Here is a 24230-nt window from a genome sequence, read left to right as displayed (position 1 = left end):
CCACAGGTTCGCTTCCTGGCAGAATCTGTCGAACCTGAGGTAAACCAAGGTAAGGTCAGTGATATGCTGAAACATTATTATTCTTATCTCGATGAAATTTTGACGGATTTACAAATGGTTGGATTTATTAGAAACAGTATTAACGTGGTTATAATCCTGGATGCTTGGACATGTTGAAATCGCAGATTTTCTCCTTTCTGAAAACGGTTTAGTCAACGTTGTGTATGGCTAGGCTGCTAGCTAGCACCTAGTAATTTTACGTCGAAGTCAGAGGCAGAATTGGTGTTTCTTTTCAATATAACTAAAGTTGCACATGATTTTCAATTTGGGTTTGGTTTGTTTAAAACATCTTCCATTCTTATTTCTACAGGAAATTTGTTTTTCAAAGAGAACATGCCGGACTTTTGTGCAGCTTATGGCTGCGCTAATCATCGTAGTCTTGACACAAGAAAACGAGGGATCACCTTTCACCAGCAAGATAATACATTATTTTTAGGATAATCATTAGTTATTTAGTGGAAGTATGTTCAATACAATTTCTGTTATACAGGAACAGTGGGGCTATGACAAATGAACCAATGAATTTTTTTTTATGTATTTGAAATCTACTAGCCACTGTTCATTCTAGAGTAAGTGACAGTGTATTGCATGACTCACTGATGTCCCCTGAAGTGGCAAAATTACAAATATCCACCCAAGAATATACTAGAAAACAGCTGTGAAATAGGTGTCCACCGTAGTGGATGCTACGCATGAAAGGGGTAAATTTATATTGTGTATTCTGTGATTATGGTACATTATGAGCATGCATTATATTGAGAGGCGGATGAAGTATTGTCAGAGGTGGGTAAAATGTTCAGTTAAGTTTATCCCCTACATGTATGGTCTCAAGGCCTCAATTATTCAAGTATGCAGTGTCTACAGTATATACATCTGTGTACAGGGTGGGGATTTCAACATAGAGCCTTTCTTATAGCCTATTTGTAATAGGAAATATTAATCTACCTGTTTCAGAAAATTATTTTTAGGACAACATAATCATTAAAGGATTTCAACATAGAGCCTTTCTTATAGCCTATTTGTAATAGGAAATATCTACCTGTTTCATAACATTATTTTTAGGACAACATAATCATTAATAACAATTGAGTATAATTATTACATCCACCCATGTTTATAACAAACCAAACCGTTTGAAAATCTGTTGAAATTTGATCAAGTTATGGTCCTCTGAAAAGTACTTTTACACTACCAACAGCGTTATGGGTGAGAGAGCTACCTGTGGTAAGATGGCCGCCAGGCACGGACGTTCGACTTTGTTGGCTGGCAACGCGGACGAGGCATCTAGCGTTTATATATATCTATGCCTGCAACCGTCCTTTACTTCCTGGACTCTACTGCGCTGCAAGGTGATTGGCTGGTTGTAGAGCCAATCAGCGGGAAGGAGATTGATGGGCATCTGATCGTGACCAAGGACGGGACTGCAAAGGTCCTCTGGTAGACCAAACCAATTTCTAAAATAAGGTCTAGAGCTCCCCATTATAAAATGCACAAGTTTGTTCAGGCTACTGATTGACAGAAACGAACAGTCATACAAAAATAATTTCTTTATTCACATTAAATTCTTTAAAACATGCCTTTGAGCAGACGGGACTTACAAAGAAATCACTGCAACCAAAAGAAAATAAAGAAAACCAAACAATTAATGAATTAGTAATCAAACTCAAAATTAGTAAACTAAATGCAAACTTAAACTTATCAAAAGAAAATCCCTCCTCACTCAAACTCCTAAAACTCTTGCACAAACCCTCCAAGCCAAACCCATAAATGTGGAAGGAAAGCCGAAATAAAAACTAAATGCGCATATAAACCGTGGGGCAGGAAAGACCACGTCACCCCTACGGCTCAAGCTTAGCCAGCTTAGATCTGACAATGCGAGGTGTGGCGGGCAACAACTGAAATAGCAGCCTAGCGTCACGCTGAAGATACTAAAGATGCTGACGAACTAAAGAAATACAGCAGGGACTAAAGAACCTAGTAGGAGCTAAAGAACATAGCAGGACAGGGGCAATCTGTAACACCAAAGAACAGAATTAGCCATCCAACCTGTCCATTATACACGTTCGCATCTGCTGCGCATAACTCTTACCTGCACACAGCTTCCTTCACGCACCCACACGAACACCCCCTCAGCACGGCCTAGTGAGGAACAGTTAACGTCAGCTTGCTGTCAACAACCACACACACAGCCTTCAACTGCTAATGTCAATTACCTTCACCAGCCAGACTGGGGGACATCCACGACTCCGACGGCAAACTCCACAGTTCTGCTTCGAATCAACACTGCCAGAACCCCGCAGCGACGCACTCAGATGCTGCATACAGCCGAAAACCAGAGACTTACAATGCGGCTACCCGCACCTGTTTATAATCCCCTTGATCAGCCAGCGCGGGCAACACGGAGGTGGAAACACGCCCTGCCACGCCCCCACGGCTGCACATAGCGTCGGAAACATCAGCCTCCCTCACTATGCAGAACCACCTGGTTACATATATATATATATATATATATATATGTATGTATATATACATAATAAAAAAACTCAACTCAATTAAGGTAAAAAAAAAGCTGAAGGAAATAAGTGAGTTTCAAGAAGAGCTGCCACAGTAAAAGCCCCATCCCATAAGTTTCAGCCCTGCTTAGGAAGAACTAGGAGCTGCTGATCAGCAGACCTTAAAAGCCACAAGGGCATGTGTTGGGCTGAAACATGTCAGATAGATATGGTGGTGCTAGTTCATTTAAGTATTCATATATAAAAAGAAGAAGAAACCAGTGAAGGGAAGCTAGAACAAGCAAAATGTGCTCTGAGTCAAAGGGTGGCTGTCAGCAAGTAAGCAGCTGCATTTTGGACCATCTGCAGGTGGCCAGAGAAGCTTGGTTAAGGCAAGGCAAATTTATTTGTATAGCACATTTTATGTACAAGACAATTCAAAGTGCTTTACATAAACATTTCAGCCGGGTGCAGAAAGCAATACAAGTGCATTAATAAAAATAAATAAATAGATAAAATAAAAGATTAAAAGAAATGCAATTAATGAAATAAAAGCGGAACAAAGATGCTAAAATAAAATGGATAAAATGCAAGAAATAAAATTTCAGTGTGGGGAAAGACAATATTAAAACATGATTCCAGCTTAAAAGAACCAGATGTAGATTTTGATTTCTAAATAAAAACTAGTTCCATGCAGCAGAGAACAGGTGGGTCTTTAACCTGGATTTAAATAAACTGAGTGTTTCAGCTGATCTGAGGCTTTCTGGGAGTTTTCCAGACATGTGGAGCATAGAAGCTGAATGCAGCTTCTCCATGTCTGGTTCTGACTCTGGGAACTGATAAGAAACTGGAACCAGATGACCTGAGGGTTCTGGCAGGTTCATACTGGGTCAAGAGGTCACTGATGTATGTTGGTCCTAAACCATTCAGAGCTTTATAGACCAGCAGCAGAACTTTAAAATCTATTCTCTGACGAACAGGCAGCCAGTGTAAAGACCTCAGAGCTGGACTGATGTGGTCCACCCCAACATGCAGAGCACTGCAGTATTCCAACCTTGTAGTTATAGTTATAGCCTCTTGAAAAATATTATTTTTTAGGTGCCTCAGCTGGAAGAAACTGGATTTAACTATATTATTTATTTGTTTGTCCAGCTACAAACAGTGGTGACAACACTCAACTCAGGAAACCAGGGAGATGATAAAACTAGTATCAAACAAGAAGTTTGTGAGAAGTTTGTGTGGTGAACACCACATGCCTATAAATAAGAGAAGCCAAACCACAAAATAATTCATGAGCCAGATCTGTTTAAATAGTTTCACGATGCTTTCATGTCTCTGAAACATTGGCTGGAAACTGTTTACCCAGCTGGAAATTATCATTCACATCTGCATTTCCCATCATGACTCAGAGTTTCCTGAATTACTAGTTTCCTCATGAAACAAGCTCCTCTGTCCACAACCCTATTAGCCCACACTGCTTTCATAATGCAGAAGTTCTGCTAAATTTAAAGGCAGAAGCAAAGATTAGAGTGATATCATGAATGCTATTTGAGATCATGACACCAGAAAAGCTCTGCAAAGTGTCTCTGTGAAGGTCTTTTACCTTTTTTGGAAAACACATTACCTCAAGTTTACTTTGTATTCAATCTGCTCTTTGATTGCAGAGTTTAATAAACATTTATTTAAGTAATGGACTCTCACATATGTATAAATTAGCATTATTACAATATGTCCAAATTAAGTTTAGATAACTTTAGCAGTCTGTCCTGTGGAGAGTGGATGAGTACTCCACCCTAGTTTGCAGGATACTGTGGTGGTACTGCTGAGGCAGCAGGATGATGGAGCTTATCTTCAGCAGGAGAGGATCTATCTCTTAAAGCTTTTACTCTAAGTGCTGGGCTGCTCAGTGTCACTTTTTAATGTGCGCTGCAGACATTGCTGTAAAAGGAAATTTTCTGTACCCTGTGGCTGGAATGGAATGATAACACTACCTCCAGGTTAGTTAAGCTCTGGTGTAATATTACATTTCATGTCTGTTTTTTTTAAGACAAAAAAATTGAATTAGTTTAATAATGTTTAAGCTGCTTTTAATTAGCTTATCTATTTATTTTATAGAAGTATAATATGTTTCTCCTGGCTGGATGTAAAAAACTCTGGAGGGGGTTAAGGTCCAAATTCTGTGTGAAATTCCTCTTTTTATCCTTAGGTCTAAAACCACAGGAAGAACCGAATCAGTTCATGACCATGCTCTGCTGCTAGTATTTATTTCTTTTGCATCCTGTGATGGATCTTGGTGCAAGACAAGACTGTATGGAGAGCAAAGGGTCCATGGGGACAACAATAAGCACAGGAGCCACAGAGCATCTTGGGGCCACTCAGGATGGGATTATAGGACAACGTACATCTGCGACTTGTCAACCGAAATCTATCATGGTTGTCCATTCCACGCCTTCAGGAGAGAAAGTTCAGTGTGAGAGCTACTCAATAAATGTAAGGCAGTAAACTGTAATTTTTAATGACTTGGTCCATACTCAAAACCTCATATAACTGGGATTTTTTCCTTTACTATTATGGTAATGTGACTGTTCATTATGTCCAGCTCTTCATGAACAACTCATAAATGGGTTAGGTCTAGAACCACAGACCTAATCCTTGCAACATAATAGATTGTACTGTGCAAAGTATGAAAAGGCCAATGAAAATATAGTTACAAGGCTGTGGCACAATGAGTTATTTAACTTGAAATGAACTCAGTAGATCTACAGTAAAGAAGAAATGTGTAATGTTTTTATCTTTTCACAGACAGAGACAGACAGAGCTCAGTCATCAAACACCATGCAAGGGACTTTTCCAGAGCAAGGAACAGCCAAGAACTGCCACAAAAGCACAAAAGACACTCCTTATCCAAGCAACATTTGTCTGCTTCCACCATTAACTCCTGGACTCATAGATAAAGAACAAAACCTTTGGCGTCGCTGCTCATTGATAGAGCCCAACAATGTTTCATGTTACCGTCGCCATGCCCTCAGTGTCCCAAATATGGGCTCTTCTAGCCCCCTTTGTTTCATTAACAGCAGTCCTCTCCACAGCAGCCCTCTTTCACCAGCTCACAGCAACATATCCAGCCCTGCTAGAGAAATGGAGAGGCTCGCCAAGGCACGGAGTAAACTCTTGGAGAGTGAAAGTAACCAAACACCCACACTTCCCCTAGAAACCAGAGAGCAACTTCGCTATGTATCTAAGGATGGAAAGTGTCGTGTCAACCTGTGTCACATTTCTGAGAGGGGGCGTTTCCTGTCTGATATCTTTACATCTTTCGTGGACCTCCAGTATCGCTGGTTTCTGTTTGTTTTCATGATGTGCTACATCACCACTTGGTTCTTATTTGCTGGACTCTATTACATTAATGCATCCTTTAGAGGTGACCTAGAACATATGCAACCTCTTGGTGCTCATGAGAACCACCTTGTACACCAAAAGCCTTGCTATTTAGGTGTGGATGGCTTCATTTCAGCTCTGCTCTTCTCTGTGGAGACACAGCGTACCATTGGTTATGGATCCCGCACTGTGTCTCCCACCTGCCATGAGGCTGTGCTACTGGTCATGATGCAGTGTATTGTTGGCTCCATGATAGATGCACTCATGGTGGGTTGCATGTTTGTGAAAATATCTCGTCCAAAGAAGCGGGCTGAGACACTTCTCTTCAGTCGCACCTGTGTGATTGCAAACCGCGATGACCAGCTGTGTTTGATGTTCCGTATAGGAGACCTGAGAGAAAGTCACATGGTGGATGCAAAAGTCCGTGCAAAGTTAATCAAGTCCCGCCAAACAGCAGAGGGAGAGTTCCTGCCACTTGAGCAGACAGAGATTGACCTCGGTTATGAAACTGGGTCAGACCGACTTTTCCTTGTTGAGCCTCAAGTTATTCAGCATAATATTGACGCCAACAGTCCACTGTGGGAACTGGGCCCTGAGCAACTTAAACGACAGCAGTTTGAAATTATCGTCATTTTGGAAGGAATTGTTGAGGCTACAGGTGAGTCACTAATAATGATTAGAATATTAATCATGAGGAGGGTTCAAATTACGGAAGAGCTAGGGGGAGCTCGGCTCCCCTGAAAGGCTGAAAGGCACAGGAGCTCCCCTAAAGACATTCACCTGATACTTTGAGGGGGAGCCCTAAAAATAATTCACTTTCAGGTTAAATTTAATTTTCAAAAAGGTTCCCGATGTGTCTTGAAAAGAATAGCATTCACTTGTCAGCTTTGTGGTTTATTTATTTATTTAAATAATTAAATCCTCCAAATGTGATCCAGCAGTGGACAGCAGCCTTGTTTGTAGAGAGCTGCGCGCGTCCATTCAAAAAACACTATGCTTTCTTTTGTGGTTGTTAAAAGAACTTTCCGTCCTTGTTTCTGATTAAACAAGCTGAATCCAGTAGCAGCAGATATTTTCATTTTCATTTTATTTATTTATTCATTCTTTCATTCATTTATTTGTAGTAACCATATTTTTGACTGCGCTACATGCATCAATATAAGCGCCAGCACATCATGGTGCACGCCCGACAAAGGCTGCCCGGTGTAATTCCAGTCCTGCACACAATGTTTTTAACGTCTTCATCAGAAGTTGTATCTGCATCTTTAGCTGTTGGCGAAGAGGCAGCGTCTCCTTTCCTGCGAGCATCCCTACGGGGGTGGGGCAGATAGCGGGCGTGGGTGTCAGGCTAATGTTAACATAGCTGCTGGCTAACTTCACCGGTGTAGCATCGCTAACATTAGCTGAGCTACTGGTTAATGTACATTCACACAGACGTTTATAACAGTGAAAGATCATTTTTGTATGAACTGCTGGGTTTATTATAACAGTGAAAGCTAATTTTAGTTTGAACTGCTGGGTTTATTATAACAGTGAAAGCTAATTTTAGTTTGAACTGCTGGGTTTATTATAACAGTGAAAGCTAATTTTTGTTTGAACTGCTGGGTTTATTATGTGTTCCAAAGGTGAAATTTTAAAGTAAAGTTGTAAACGATACGCAGAGTTTTCCTCGGCTAAAGTTAACCAGTGGGCAAATCAGTGGAGCAGTGAGTACTAGCCAATTTGAGGTGGAGTAGGGTGGGTTATGGCCCATCTATCTCTGGGGGAAAGATGGCACTCCCTGGTTTCGTTTCTTTATTCTTTGGCCAAACAGCTGTAAACCAAGTACCAGGTATCAGGCCTTCTGTACCTTTAATTAGGAGGCCAACAGGACGGGTCTCTCATAGGCAGCCCTTGCAAACCCAAAGTGAAACATTGCAGCCCTCTAGTGGTGAACTTACTACTAGTAGCGGGCACATTGTACGTTAGCCACTGGCCTACTTTCATGAGAAAGGTGTTAGGACTTTGTTCATAGCTGTAAAGGTTATCTCACATTTACCTGGTGGTGAAGTTTTGGTCATTGTTATTTTTATTTTATTTTATTTTATTTATTTATTTTTATCTGTTGCCAGATGTTGTTGTCTGTTGTAAAATTTTTGAAATGAGGACATTTCCTTTGAAGAAGGGGAGGTATGTAACATGATTTATTTTCCCCCAATTTCTGTAATATGAATTTGATATATATACGTTATGTTAATTTACATGTTCTATAAATTTCATGTGTTACGTCAACTATTTTTTTTTTTCTGCGCGGAAGGCTATGAGTTGACCGTTAGTCACGGGGGACGTGTGTGTACGTGGTTACGCATTTTTGCGCCGTGAGTATGCACATTCGTCCTTTGTGCGCATACATGTGCGCCTGCATGTACTACTGGGCGTAACGTTCGATTTGTTCTTTGATGATGTATCAAGGCAGAGGATTCTAAACCTGACATTCTGTTTTTGACATTCAGCTGAAACTCTTGACAGAAATTTTGGGAAAAATTTTTCTTGTTGTTCAGGATCGATTCAAGGTTCATTTCAAGTTATAGCAAAGTAAGTAATTTTTCACAGTTATTTATACAGTAGCAATAATAGTTTAAATAGTTTTTCCACGTTTCCTATCAGAAACAACTTAAAATCTGTTTGTAGATTTTCTTAAAAACATTGTTTTTTTATTTTTGCCAATATATTTTTGTTTACGTTCATGCAAAGCTCCCCAGCTTTGCATGAACATAAACCTAAAATTGTTTGTAAGTGCAATTTTAAGTTAGGCTGCTTGTTTGATTTACGTTTCACAGAAACTAAAAAAGTTGATAAGCCCTTCTGACTCCCTGTTGCAAGCTTAACAATCACTATAGCTGAGAATTTACAGTTTATTTTTGCTATGACATGGCAGTACATATTACATTTAGCTTGCAAACAAGACCTTAAATTTCAGTCAATTTTATGTTTGACTAAATGTAAAATCATGTTGTAATGTTTTGTTATCCTATAGTGATGACAAATATAAAAATAGTTTAGACACAGAACTTTTTTTTTTTTATTTTAAAGTCTTTTTGTATAACTATCAATCCACTGAGTTGTTTCTGATATTAGGTTAAAGATGAGAAAAAAACTATTTATTTACTTTGTGTCACTAACCATCACTCAATTTTTCTCTTTTGGATTACAGTCATGTCACGAAGAAGTGCTCGACTGGCATCCCTCGGGTACTATGATAGTAATGGTCTACCAAAGACACAACTTGGAGGTAAGTTAAAGTAGTAATATGCATTTTTTTTCCAGCACTGTCATTTATTTTATGTTTTTGTTATGTAACAGCTTTAAAACTTGTAACTAACCTAAGTTGTATTTGTCACATTCAGATCATGTAAAAGGCAAAGAGTTCGTCCTCAAGTCCCGGAGGAGATGATATCTCCTGTAGAAGACGAGTGCCCCGTATGCAACACTTTTGATGCAGACGAAGAGTGCAGTGAGATAAAACTGCCACTTTCCATGTTATATGTATTTTTAATAATCTTCACCGTTGGTAAGTAATCACCTCTCTCTAAAGTTATTCAGCAACCACTATTTGATAGTTTTGTATAATGTTTATTTTTTTAAACTATGTCACTAACCTTATCATCTTAAAATTTCTCCACAAGGACTTGCATTTCTGATTAATACTATGAACATATATCGCTCAGAACTACATTTTGAACAACCATGTTTAAAAATCATGAAATCAGTGGAAGATGAGGGAACTCTCCTTGGAACCTTTACGTATGATAATGATGGAGAACAGTTCCAAACCTTTAAGATAGAGGTAAATATAATGCTATGCTATCATGCATGTGAGCATGTGCATACATAAAATGTATCTAATCTATTGCTTTATATTACTCTTCTGTTTACATATGTCCATCATCACACTAACACCCATTTGTCTCTTAATTTTGTAAAGTTAGAGGTGAACAGCAACTGAGGCGAGCCGGATTACACCTGCCTGTACAATGTCAGAGTACACGGAAAGATAAGTAGCCCACACCCCGTCCCTTATCAGAAAATGCTAGAGTAGAATAAAACACAATAAATATCAATTTTAACAAAACAAAACAAAATAAAAAAAATCACATAACAGAACAAAATATGTAGATAAAAAAAGAACAGCAAAGAACAACATGGATTAAAAGTTTTGTGATCCATGGAGACGTGACCAGGAGATAGTGTCAGGGCCTGGTGTGGGGACCCAAGATGCTTAACCAAGCAGAAGGAAGGCGAATGGAGGCGGTAGATGTTTATTAGTCCAAAAACCCCAAAGTCACTGCTACAGCAGGTTTCAGAAAAACACAAACCAAACTGAACAAGAAAGGAAACAACACAGGCCATCAGGAATGCTAAAATCTCCCATTTTAAGGAGAATTTTTCCACCTGTGGCTCTGATGCGAGGAAGTTCTGGAAAACTGTCAAGATCATGGAGAATAAGCTTGCCTCCCCTCAGCTACCAATCTCTATGATATTCAATGACATTGTTATTACTGATAAGGCTCGCATGGCCTCACTTCTCAACCATCACTTCGTCAATGCGACCCAAGTTTCCCTGTCTCAGGTCCAGATTTGGCTTCAGCAAGCGAGGTCGACCCAGCCTCATTAGATTCTCAGCCTTCTCCATTGAACAACACACCTTTTTCCTTCTCACCTTTCTCCATCTTAGAAGTGCAGGATGAGCTCACTAAGCTGGATCCAAACAAATCTGCTGGCCTTGATGGTCTTCATCCGAGGTTCTTGAAAGCAGCTGCTCACATTATTGCAGCACCTGTCTCAAGTCTGTTTAATAGGTCCTTACAGTACTCCATCCTCCCCTCCGACTGGAAATCAGCCATGATTTCTCCACTCTTCAAAGGTGGCTGCGGCACGGATCCAAACTGCTACCGACCCATCTCCATACTTCCGTGTTTAGCCAAGGTCTTGGAGAAGCTAGTGCTCAAACAACTAAACTGCTTCCTTGACTCAAACCACATTCTATCTGACCTGCAGTCTGGCTTTCGGCTTGGCCATGGATGTATAACAGCCACCGCGAAGGTCCTGGATGATGTCATCACAGCACTAGACTCCAAGCAGGTCTGCTTAGCCACCTTTATCGACCTTGCCAAGGCATTTGATTCAGTTGACCATAAGATCCTTCTACGAAGGCTCTCCAGTATTGGTCTGTCCATCTCCTGCTGTGACTGGTTCTCCAGCTTCCTTTCTGACCGTGCCCAGTTAGTGAAAGCAGAAAATATCATGTCAGAACCACTCATTATTTCGAAAGGTGTGCCTCAAGGGTCTATTTTGGGCCCCACCCTTTTCTCCATTTACATCAATGACATAGATAAAGCTGCTGGCAGCTCTCGGATCCACCTGTACGCCGATGACACCATTCTGTATTCAGTCGGCCCCTCCCCACAAGCTGCTGCAGCTGTTCATCAACTCAGCCTCACTTCAGTAGAGCAGTCCTTCCACAACCTTTACCTTCGCCTCAACTCCAGTAAAACAAAGTGCATCCTTTTTAGGCTGAAAACTGGCGCTGACACCCTACCAATACTCACCTGCCTAGACGGCATGGCTTTGGATTATGTCAACTCCTATAAGTACCTGGGCATCTGGCTGGATTCATCTCTGCCATTCGTCACCCACATAAATAATCTCCAAGCCAAAATAAAAGCCAGACTAGCTTTTCTTTTCCGTAATAAAGCCTCTTTCACTCACGCAACCAAATGCACTTTAGTCAAATTGATCTTACTCCCAATTTTTGACTATGGCGACATCATTTATAAAATGGCACCAAGCTCAGCCCTTAAAAAACTAGACACTCTATACCACTCAGCCATACGCTTTGCCACAAACGCCCCTTTCCACACCCACCACTGTGATCTCTATAAATTGGTGGGCTGGCCCTCCCTTCACACTCGGCGACTCCATCATTGGTTTCTTTTTATTTACAAGTCAATCTTACACAAGACACCTTTCTATCTCTCATCTCTTCTCCACCTCGCTCGCAGCACTTATCACACCAGGTCAACTGAATTTATTAAGCTCATCATTCCCAAAACCGCCACTGTTTTCGGCCGTAACGCCTTCCACTTTGCCGCTGCATATGACTGGAATACACTGCAGAACACTCTCAAACTTCCAGCTCTGATATCTGTTTCTCTGTTTAGACAGAGACTTCAACAGATTATTGTAGATACTTGTTCCTGCTGACGATGCTGACTCTCCCTTATATACAATCATTTCTCCACTACTTTTTCTCTCACATAAATCCGTCTTATATACTGTGTTCTACTCCCTTTCCCCCTTTCATTTTTATATATTTGTACTCACTCTGCGTTTTTTTAATTTGTATTGTATTGTTGCACTGTGGTCCTGTGTATGCACAGTTGTCTGTTTATATGTATGTACATTATTTATTCCTGCTGGGGCCTCTTGGCCAGGTCATGTTTGTAAATGAGAACTGGTTCTCAAACATTTTTTTTACCTGGTTAAATAAAGGTTAAATAAAAATAAAAAAAAAAAGGAAATAGAGTGGACTGAAGGAAAAACTACAATTACAAGGAAAAAAGAACTAAAAGTAAAAAAAAAAAAGATCTAGCAAGGAGAAACTGAAACCAACGGGTTTAAATACACAAAGGACAACTAACAAGAAACAGGCTAAGTGAGTTAGCTAAGACAAACCAGGTGCATGAATGACATTAATAATAATAATAATAATAATTAATGACAGGAAGAAGGAAGCAAAACAGAAAACACAAGGGAAAACCTACAAAATAAGTCAAGAAAAACAGAAAACAGAACAATCAATCAATCAAAATCCAGAGACCCTGGCATGTAGGATCCAAATGGAGGACTGAGATGAGAGAACAACACAAGGAGGATAATCTCTTCGACATGAAACGGGATTCAAGACCAGAATCTAAAGACAGAATACAACAAAAATCCAAGAAATACACAGCAAGCAAATTACAAAGACCATATAAAAACAAAAAGAAAACAGAGAATAGAACATAACAGAGTAACTAAAAGAGAGGAGGAAAATACAAATAGTAAAAAAAAAAAAAAAATAGCATACAAACAAAAAACAAAACAAAAGCAGACAATGGAAAACAACACGTAAAACACCAGAGAATAGACCATAAAATGAACATAAAAAACAAACAACAACAACACAAATAGCCTTGAACAACAAAGAACAGGATTTATGTGATACACAGAGACAGGATCCAAATGCAGGACTGAGATGGGAGACCAACACAAGGATGATAATCACTGGTCTTGAAAGAGGATTCAAGACCAGAATCTAAAAGACAGACTACTAATCATGACTAGTCTCCAGCCCAGCGTCTGAGTTTCTGTTGCCACGGTTACCAACTAGCATTTAGCAATAATTTACAAAAATAATTTACAACTATAGGGCTATTTGACCGGAACTTCTTTTATCACTTTTTAATGGACACCCTACAGCCAATCAGAATCAAGTATTCACCCAGACCATGGTATAATTACTGTTAACTGACCTTCCCTTGGTTAAACGTCATGTAAGAGACTCTTTCTTGTTTCTTGTGGTCAGTAGTTGACACGTGTTTCCGATAATAAATGTACCATAGATCCGTGTCTTGTTGTAAAAAATTATCTAATAAATGAACAACAAATATTCAGTCTCTTGTGTTGTTTGAAGCCCCCATGATTCTTACAGAGCTTCTTCCATAAGGCAGACCTTGGTGATAGGTATTCTCCAGTATGCTTGCCTTGGTTCGAATGCAGACGCTGCAAACTGTTCCTTTAGAATCTGGCACTAACCTAATGATTCTTCCCATAATCCACGAGTTCTGCAGTGCCGATGAGTCGATGACAAGAACGATAGTACCTTCTGTGAAGTTTCTCCTTTTGGTGTTCCAATTCTGTCTTTCCTGCAGGAGAGGCAGATACTCAATAGTCCACCTTAGACCAAAACAGGTCTGCCACTTACTGGACTTGACGCAGCTGACGACGTGGATAGGCGTCATCCTTTAAAGGTCCCATATTATGCAAAATTAACTTTTTAATGGTTTTGGAACAGTCATACTGGTCCCCCCGCATGTGTAGGAGACCCGTAAGTGTGAAACTCTTTCAGGCGCTCTCTCTCCCCCCTGCTCCACCTCTAGGGAAGTAAGCGCTGAAATGAGCTTGTTTGAAAGCGTGTACGTTATGACGTCATAAGGGACAATAACCACTCCCCACAGAGCGATGGACCCGTCTACCGGCTCTCAAAGCCCGCCCTCTAAAAATCACCTTGCGCCCAGTGTTTTTCCCTCTTCGGCAACCCTCGTTAGCGGACATGGCTAAGCGACAGAAGCACTGTTCTGTTTGTGGCTGCATAAATGAACACGAAAACGTTTTTTTACTTCCATCCACTGAACCCACGAGGACTGAGTGGATTAATTTTATTTTTGGAGGAAATGTACCCGGAAAACTTCCAAAGGTTTTGCATGTCTGTGGCCAGCATTTCAAAGAGGACTGTTTCCACAACATGGGGGCATGGAAAGCAGGCTTCGCCAACCGTTTGAAGCTGAAGCCAGGTTCAATACCAACTGTCCGTGACACAGCTGGAGAGGTAAGAGCTGGCTGTTATTTTATCGTTTCGGCCTTATTAGTCTGATAGCTTGAAAATATATTAACCTGTCAATCACCTCATGACGGGCGGAGCCAACAGCTGAGCTGCTCCACCAGGGTTCCGCCCACCATAAACGGCACATTTCTGAAGCTGCTAAAAAGAGGGAGGTGAAGAGTAGCCGCTGCACTCAAACTGAGGGTCGATTTGTCCATACCATGGCGGAAATATTTCATTTAGATATTAATGAATGGTCTCAGATTGGGAATAAAGTGTATAATATGGGACCTTTAAAAAGATGCCTGGTGGGATGTTGGGTTGTGCCTTCATCAGGAGGAGGTGGTTTGGGGTTAAAGCCTCGAGGTTGTTGGGGTCATTTGTGACTGTGGTTATAGGTCTATCATTGATTATGCTCTCTACTTCACACAGCACTGTTGTCAGACCCTCATCATCTAGAACTTGTCTTAATAAAGACCTGAGAACTTTTCTGTTTATATTTGATATTCCTCTGTGATGCGATGCTCCAGGGGTGTTGAATATCCATGTAACTCCTCTTTTTAACATGGCTTCATTGATTTTGTTCTGATCCAGGTTCTGTAGTGGTTCCCGCAGCTCTCTTTCAGCTCCTGTATAGTTGGTACCATTATCGGAGCAAATAATAGACGACTGTTCTTTTCTGCTTATAAAGCAACAGAGAGTGTTTATGCATGAGCTTGTATCCAGGGTGCATCCAACTTCCTGGTGAATGCTCTGCTTGTCAGGCATGTGAAGATCACGCCATATCTTTTTAGTTTAGTGTGACTCCTGCTGACTTCAAATGGGCCAAAATAGTCCACACCAGTGTTTGTGAAAGGCGGCTTGTCTGGTAGCAGTCGATCCTTTGGTAAACTTGCCATTTTTTGTTCACCAGCTTTAGCATGCAGCTTTCTGCAGGTGTTGCACTCTGAGACTATTCTTTGTATTAATGAACAGGCTCTAGGTGTCCAATACTTCTGTCTCAGCCTTGCAAGAATATAATTTCTTCCTGAGTGCCCAATTTCTTCATGAATGTGGCAGAGAATGAGTTTAGAGATCCAGTCGTCTTTGTGTAAAATGGCTGGATGTTTGGCCTCGAATGGCATAATTGCTTTGCAGAGACGACTTCCTACTCTCAGCACTCCTTCATCCAAGAATGGATCTAGCTTAAAAATGTGACTGCCTTTACCAACACAGCTGTGTCCTTCTTGCAGAGTCTTTATTTCTTGTGAAAACTTCTGCCATTGATGGAGTTGTATTAGTTACAACTCGACCTTTGCAACATCTTCTGCTGTTAGAATTTGGGCCTTTAAGGTTTGCTTGTAAGTGTTCATTTCTTGTTGTAGCGATGCACTTGTGGCTGTTTTTAACTCTTGCTGAAGTTGTTTTCTCTTGTCTTTTAGTCTTATCAGGATCTCTTTGAAATGTATGATCCAAGCTGTTGCCTTTTTTAGTTTATACCAGCTCAAAAAGGGCTGTATAAAAGGAGTCATTGTATCCGTTGTGGAGGTCTGTATGAGAGACAATTTGGCTGAGATTTTGATTTCCGTGTCTTCCTCAGCTATGTTCTGAATTAAGTCTGGCCATTCTGGCCAGTCGCAGACTTGTCCCAATAGGTATTCAGGTCCCTGAATCTAGTTTTTACTTTGGAGAAGACTTTCTGCCTTTACACCCCTTGATGCGTCATAATCTGCCTCGTTGTCAGCTGTATTCAGATACCTCCACTGTGACGGTGTTGTGACTTTTTTTTAATGAAAGGGACCCGACTGACCACGAATGTCTTATAATGGGCAGCCTCATTTTCAATGTACTTAAGTGCCGTAACACTGTCCGTCCAAAAGACTGATTTTTCCAGTGGTAAGTGCAGCTCCTGCTTTAACATTTTATCCATTTTTACAGCTATCGCTGCTGCTGTAAGTTTCATCCTAGGAATGGTGACTTGTTTGACAGGTGCCACTCTTGACTTTCCCATCAGAAAGGAAACAGTTTTTCGGCCTTTGTCATTGGTCGACAGAAGATAAGAGACTGTGCCATAGCCGTTGTTACTGGCGTCTGAAAAATGATGCAACTGCACCATCTTGGTGTCACCAAACCAATTGGGCTTGAAGCTTCTGTTAACACTAAAGGACAAAAGTTTTTGACAGCCACTTGAACCATGCCCTTTTGTGCTCGTAGGACATTTCTTCATCCCATGGTTTTTTTCTCCTTACATAATTCTCTAAAGAGGAGTTTGGCGTGTAAGATAAGGGATGCTAGGAACCTCAAAGGATCATAGACTGAACTTACTACTGATAAGACACCCCTTCTTGTGCATGGTTTGTCTTGTATTTCAACCTTCAGTTCGAAGGTGTTTGAGTTTGTGCACGACAGGATGCCTAATGCTCTCTCTGTAGGGAGCTCATCTTTACCAAGGTTGAGATTCTTGATGTCTGAAGTTCTATCCTCTTGTGTGATAGACATGAGCAGAGCTCTGGAGTTGCTTCTCCTCTTGGTTAGGTGAAATCCTTGAGGCATAGCGTTCTTAGTTCCTTGGAGATCATGATGGCTTCTTCGTCTGTTGATGTCGATCTTAAGCAGTCATCGACGTAGAGCTTCAGACCAAGTTTCCTCCTTTCCATCTTCGGCTGTCCTTCAGGGCGTAGGAGGCACAGCTGGGTGATGAGGTTGCTCCAAATAAGTGTACACACATTCTGTATGCTGCAGGTTCAGACCTCACGTTACACTCTGACCACCATAAGAAGCACAGTAGAGCTGCATCCACGCTGGTAATCTTATTTGATAAAACATTAATTCTATATCGGCCATCATGCCCACTTTTTCTTTTCTGAATCTTAACACGCTAGTCAATGTGTTTGTAAGGTCAGGACCTTGTAGGAGTTGGTAGTTTAATGATATTCCCTGATATGAAGAAGTGCAGTCAAATACCACCCTTAATTTTCTCTTTTTGGGATGGTAGACTCTGTGGTGAGGAATGAACCATACTTTCCCATCTTGTCTTCCTACCTGTTCTTCAGGTGCTTTGATAGCATATTCCTTGGTCAACAAACTTTCCATGAAGTTGTTGTACTCTGTGTGGAATTCTGGATTCCTTAGGAGCTTTCTTTTGAGGCTTAATAGTCGCTGTTCTGCCACAGATTTATTATCTGGCATTTTTATTTCTTTGTCTCTTAATGGGAGTCCGATGCAGTAGTGACCATTAGCCAACTTTGCTGAGCTGATTCCATGAACTCGTGGTCTTCACGTAACATCTCTCTTTTGTCATTATACTGCTTTTCTGGAAAATCTGCGTTGTACATTTGAGTTAGCATATTTTCCACTTTGGACACCGAAATACGGATAACCGTGTGATTTTCTATTCGGTGGTGTGTTTCTTTGGTTCTGATGGGACCATTAACGACCCATCCTAGGGGCGGTCTTGCAGCATAGGGTCCACATCCTTGACTGTTTAGGATCTGTTGTAGTTCCATGTTGGTGCCCAAATGCAGGCCAACTTTTGCTTCTATAGATGAGATATGAACTTCACGCATGTAAGGCCAGTTACCTATATCTGTCTTTCTGTTGAGGTATATTTCCTCTCTTAACTGGTATGCTGTGCTGGGTGTACACTGGTGGCAGGTCGATGTAATTATCTCTATCCAGGCTACTAAATTCCAGGTCTAATAGGATATGAGTGCTTGTTCTTTGTGGTAAGTAAGATGTAAGTCTTTCATCTGTGTAGGTTAAGCTGTTGCATAACGTCATCAGTGCAAAAGGTTGCTGCACATCCTTGGTCCAGAAATACGTAAACTTGGATTGTCTAGCTGCTTTTCTTAGACTTAATGTTGACTGGCACAATGGGGAGAATAGGTTTACTTTCACGTACCCCAGTATGGCCGCTACTTTCTCTTTCTGTTCCCACAAGGGTGCTGGATGATCTAGAACATGGTAGAGATGATGCAGAACAACATATAGAAGTACATTACATGCTGCATTTACTGACCCTTGGACATCTGACATTTACCCAAGGGAAGGTCAGTTAACAGTAAATATTTGTAGCATTGGCTCGTTTTGTTGATGCAATACAGTAAAAACAGGCAAAATTCAGGCATAGTGATTAATGATTAATCATAAATAATTTCTAAGCTGTGATTAATCTGATTAAAAATGTTAATAATTTTGACAGCCCTGTGTATGTATCTAGTGTGCTATGACGTTGTTATTGCTAATAACTTCTGCTTTTTAAAAATTTCTCAGCAGGTTTTTATGTTTGTGTGTGTATAACAATGTGCAATGGCAATAACAATGTCATTATGACATTATTATTGCTATTAGCTTAGCTTATATTTTTCTCTCTCAGCAGGTATTCCTGGCTTACCTTTATATGTATACATGTATATTGTGTGTTATGACATTATAATGTGTGCTTTTTCATTCTTTTTATTTCCCTCAGCAGGTCTCCTGACTCAGCCTCATGGTGCTTGTTTTGTCTCTCTGTCCTGTCCTCTGTGAAAAATCAAACTAAATAAAGTGGGCTGTGTTGAAATCAACTGTAAGCTATTTTTTCAGTTCATGGTTGTACTGAAGTGAACTGTCAGGTCTGCAGACAGAAAGTCTGGAGCACTGCCTTCACACGCATGCAGGAAGTGTCTTGGAATGTTTGGAAAGGAAATGCTTGACTTTAAAAAAAAGTAGGTACAGCACTGTTTTTTGTCTGCAGCTCTCTGGTTTCCATGTGGCCAATAGTTCAGAGTTGCTTCCTAAATTTATTTAGTTTTTCAAAAGAGAGGTTTGCAGCCCATCACCACATTTCTGTTAGTCTGGCAAATTTTGGATTTCAGTGGCTCCTTTACTTCAGTGTTCTATTATAATTTTATGTGGTCTGTCTACTGACTTTTGCTGTATACAAGTTTTTTTCTATTCTACTTCCACTGAAAGATCTTTGTGTGATGTTATGAAGAGGAAATCTGTTAACACAATCAAACAGAATCACTTGTTTGTGGGATTATAGCATGTTTAGTTTAATCATTTGTAAAGTACAACCCTTCTGTATTAGAATACTTTTGATCCTGATCAAAGTGGACCTCTTTTCAACAATTTTTTCCTCTTCAAGTTGGTATTGGCAAGCTACTGCTGTATAAACAGCAGCTGTTCTAGTCCACTCTGTCCTCTTCATTTCTAGAGTATGAATGTCAAGTGAATTTCTAACTGAGCAGCTCAGCAAACATTAAAATCTGTTTCACATTGTCACCATCAGGGGCGCTGCTAGAGATTTTTGGCCCCATGAAAAGAAACTGAGTACCCCCCCCCCCCGAAAATATTAATAGTGTAATACATCCAATTGGCAACTTTAATGCTATTTTGACCATCAAAATGGCAATAAAAGAAATTAAATTAAAAGGAATTAGAAGAAAAACATGACAGGCTAGTTGGCAGGAGAAGCACTAAAAATACAATGAAGTTAATTTAGATTCAACTATTTGCTGCAAGACAGATACTTTATATTTAAAAACCCATCTATCTTTTTTTTAAATACTTAATTATCTCATGATAATTACAAAACAAATTACAAATACAAAACTTTAATACAAAATAACCTCGTTCATGAAAATGAAATGCATTTATAATCTGTGGAGAAATAAATCAAATCTCAGCTAAAACATCATCAAAAACAAAATGACCACTCAATTTTTATGACTTATTGTATTGCGAGCATTATCATCATTAAATCAGAAGCCAATGGTAAAAAATAAATTAGGTAGGCTCAGAAACAAAACATAGCAGGACCATTTAATGGTTTATTGTATTATATGTACTAAATGTAATACGGTCACAAGCAAACCACTGTGGAGATTTACAGCCAAACAATGGCTGGGAGCGTCTTTAAAGTTAAATAATCACATTTTAAAAGGTAGAACTTTGTGTAATAAGATATGAAGGCGTGGTAAAGGTGCAGCAGCATCTGCTTCGGCTGCTCTCGTGCCTGTTCGGACATGGATGATGTTTTAGTTCAGAAATGTTTCCAAAACAAAGGAACTTAGTGATACCATTGCATTGTAACTAAAATGTTTGTGTGACTGTAGGTTTATCATTGAATATTAGATAATTTTATTAGTATTACAATTGCATTGAGGGACCTTCTGGGTCCCCTGTCAGTCATGGGCCCGAGAATCCTTCCCCTTTACCCCCCCTTTTCGGCGCCCCAGGTCACCATATCTAATTAGATTTCCAATGTTTAAACAGCACACAGTGCTTTCTGAGCAGGAAATGCATTTTCTAGTTTGACTAATGTCCTTTCTGGGGAAAACATGTTATAGATGTAGGTCATGTTATAGATGTAGATATGGTATTCCACTGTCTTGTCTGGGTCTGGGATGAGAAAATATGTATGTCCCACCCTGGGGCCAAGACAACAGACCTGTTTGTTCCCCACCCAATCTATAAGTGGGCATGGATGCTTTGGTTGTATCTAGTTTTGGGATACTGACAGGCACACTGCCTTGATTTAAAGGGAAGTATGAAGACATGAAGCCATTATCATCATCTAATAACATTTATATTTCTTACCACACATCAAAATGTTATGAATACCAGGCGACATCATGTGGCAAACACTGTGTACTGCATCTTTGAGGTAGGGACACTAGACAGGATCAGAACTAACAACTTCCTTCATCTCATTTTTTAAAACAGGGATGATGTGCCAAGCCAAGACATCATATATTGAAACGGAGATAGAGTGGGGTGCTCGCTTTGAACCATGCATGACGCTGGAGAAGGGCTCATTCAGAGTGGATCTGCGTCGGTTCCACACCACCTACCAGGTGCCACTGCCTAAATGCAGTGCCAACCAAGTACATCAACTAATGTCTCTGGTAGACTTTAAATCCCAAAGTCAAAAAGCTTGCAGAAGCTGTGAAGCTTGGGCAGAGGGGATGACCGTGGAGGCCAAAGAGAAGTCACCATCTCACAGAGGATTTACCATTGGTGACATTCAGGAGGAGAAAACATCTGAAGGGAATGAAAGTGAAGCAAGTGTGGAGAATAGCATGCCATAACAAGATCTGATGAAGGACTTTTTAGACTTTGTTTCTGTAACTTATAGTGAAAAACTTTTTAACAAAGAACATGCTTAGACTTTTTTTGCCGACACTGACAAGCCACAGCATGAAAAGCAAATGTGAGAAAATTAATATTATGTAAATCGACTGAATTTCTATAGCATTTGTTTTATATACAGCTCACTCTTGCAATCACCCATTCACTCACACACACGCACTTACTTATGCTATATAAGTGGCAATTACTGCCAACAAGATTTCTAATCAAAACATCCAAACAGGTTGTTTGTTCTTACTCTTCAATATGATAGTGTTACTATTACACTGTTGTACCTTACAGGGATGCTTCCATAGACTAAGTTTTAACTTAATGCCAGCAGATTTACCACTTAGATTAATGCATTAATTAATTTATTATTGTATGTATTTCAAACAACATCAGGTTTTTAGATTAGGGAATAAAAAAGGGAAAACAAGCTTCTCATTTCTAGCTGTCAGGTATCCAGTATTCTTACTTAAGTGACAATTAAAGTCAAGCTAACCCAGATAACAAAAAATGTTTGGCCCAAATATGGCCAATATGTGAATTTTTGTCTGGCCCAAATTTGGCGTTGACTTATGGCGTAAATGTGAGAGTGGCTGCCAAAACTTAGCCACATCACCACCACATGTGGCCCACAAGGAAACTACCATAAGGAAGGCTTCCCATATTAGGACCACTTTTGGCCCACAAAATATTTGCCATAATCCATGTCCAGACCAAACAACTGACATCTGGACCACATGTAGCCCACAGGAGACTTGCTATAAGCCAAGCCAGGCTGGCAACTGACCTCTGGTCCACTTCTGGACCACGCAACACTTGCCAGTGCTGTGACCGAGCCATAAATGCCAAAAGCAACCCAGATTCGGCCAAAACAATTCTGCTAGCTGGGAGGTATTTTTAATGTTACAATATGCATCATTTTAAAATGAAAACTCTGTAAATTTTAATTAAATGTGAGCTATGAATAAACCCCTGGAACTAATAACACTTAGAGCATATTCTGTCATAATTTTATAAATGTTGGTATTTATCAAGGGCAGTATTAATTTTGCTCCTGAAAGGCGATGACTCAGCAATCTTTGCTCCTGTTCTTGTTGTAGTAGTTTATAACTCATAGAAAAGCTTAATTAAAAGAATCAGTCCAACTAATTTACTGAGGTTTGTGCTTCACATTTTACTGCTATTTGTGAACTTTATAGCTACAGCAAAAATTAGCATGCCCAATATAATTTTGTTTTTCATTTTTGATGCATAAACTATTACTTGGACACTTCAGTGACCACATGTGATGATATTAATGACACTTTTGGTTTTGTAACTATGGAATTTTAACATTTCAGGTAGGGAATGCGACATAACTTTCTCAACTGGTTATTTAACAAAGATTCCCCTCTCTCAGGTGTCATGTAATAGCAATTTAATAAATATGTGTGGATACGGAAATCTGAAATCACACCATCACGTTTTAAAACATTCATACTCTTATCTCGATGAACACAAATGTCCACATAGTTTCCAGTATTTCAGAGAGTATTACATGGACTAAAACCACTACTTACCTAAAACGAACTCCACACCAAAAACAGATTTCTTTTTACCATGAACATGAGCAAAATGAGTTTTTCCTGGCTCAGATTGTGACTTAAAAGAGTGAATACACAAAACAGTAAGCATAATTGGTCTGCATACTGTATAAGCAATGAGTCAGTTATACATTATTTTACAGAAATACGTGCATTTTCACGTAAATTTAGCATCGATCAGTAATAATGTAAGATTTTTTTAAACAAATGTTTCCTGTTGTGTAAACATTTGCATGCCTTGCAGTGTTTGTACAAATGACATGAATGGCAAAGAAAGTGGTTCATTTGCAAGCCTTTTTATTTGATTAGTCTAACATATTACATATAATTGAATTTAATATTCATTTTGTGATAATGCTGTACAAACCCACAAATATATTTCAGTGGATATAGGCCAGAAAGCTATACTAACAGCTCCCTTTAGGAAGCATTGTTTATTGTTACATACTGCAAACTTAGAAAACTGCTGTTATAAACTCAGTTATAAAATGTGTGTGCCACCTTTGCAGAGAAGTGTCAGCTGCTAAATACTATTTGCTGTTACTTGCAAGACATACACAGTTAACTATTTACGGCAGTCCTGAAATGAACAAAGCAGTTTTGAGAATATAAATATTTGTGTCACCATCTTTAAAGTTACAAATAATGACAGAAAACATGAGAGATTCACTAATGAATAAATGAAAGCACTGGAATATGTGTGTCTCTGAGAGGACATAGTAACAAAAACTTTGCTGATGTCTTTAAAGCCATCCAAATAATCCAGCATACATTAATGAGCAATTAAGCTGTCTTTGGGAAACTTGTTTTTTCATGTTCAGTTATAAGACTTACAAGCTCAAAGTACTCTTGACTGAATGAATAAACTCACCCTTTCCTTTTAGCTGAGAGGAAAATTAAAGAACCAGAGCATCACATTATCAAAGGATCTTATAAATACATATACACTTTCATTATAACATTAATTAATAAAGGATAAATAAATGCATATTT

General features: G+C 39.6%; 2 protein-coding genes across 2 annotated transcripts in view; one reads left to right on the top strand and one right to left on the bottom strand.

The window, feature by feature from the left end:
• Positions 1-4828: 4828 nt before the first annotated feature.
• On the top strand, positions 4829-22619 carry LOC121640948 (G protein-activated inward rectifier potassium channel 3-like). Its single transcript, XM_041986765.1, has 3 exons — positions 4829-5042; positions 5355-6588; positions 21241-22619. Exons 1-3 carry the CDS (start codon positions 4836-4838, stop codon positions 21603-21605), a joined length of 1806 nt encoding a protein of 601 aa, XP_041842699.1. The 5' UTR covers positions 4829-4835; the 3' UTR covers positions 21606-22619.
• An 882-nt stretch (positions 22620-23501) lies between these two features.
• The window catches only part of zbtb32 (zinc finger and BTB domain containing 32), a 9869-nt gene continuing 9140 nt past the window's right edge, over positions 23502-24230 (bottom strand). Inside the window, exon 5 of the mRNA XM_041986797.1 lies at positions 23502-24230. This exon is cut by the window's right edge and continues 728 nt beyond it. The gene's annotated coding sequence lies outside the window, so the exon portion shown is untranslated.

Source organism: Melanotaenia boesemani, chromosome 6 (assembly GCF_017639745.1).
Source record: "Melanotaenia boesemani isolate fMelBoe1 chromosome 6, fMelBoe1.pri, whole genome shotgun sequence".
In the NCBI taxonomy this organism is placed as follows: domain Eukaryota; kingdom Metazoa; phylum Chordata; class Actinopteri; order Atheriniformes; family Melanotaeniidae; genus Melanotaenia; species Melanotaenia boesemani.
Note: the sequence above shows the minus strand (reverse complement) of the source record. Positions and strands in the feature narration are given on the sequence as shown.

Coding starts and splice junctions, on each gene's coding strand:
- LOC121640948 (XM_041986765.1), top strand. CDS start 4,836: ATGGATCTTGGTGCAAGACAAGACTGTATGGAGAGCAAAGGGTCCATG. Junction 5,043..5,354: donor GTGAGAGCTACTCAATAAAT/GTAAGGCAGTAA, acceptor ATCTTTTCACAG/ACAGAGACAGACAGAGCTCA. Junction 6,589..21,240: donor AGGAATTGTTGAGGCTACAG/GTGAGTCACTAA, acceptor TTTTTAAAACAG/GGATGATGTGCCAAGCCAAG.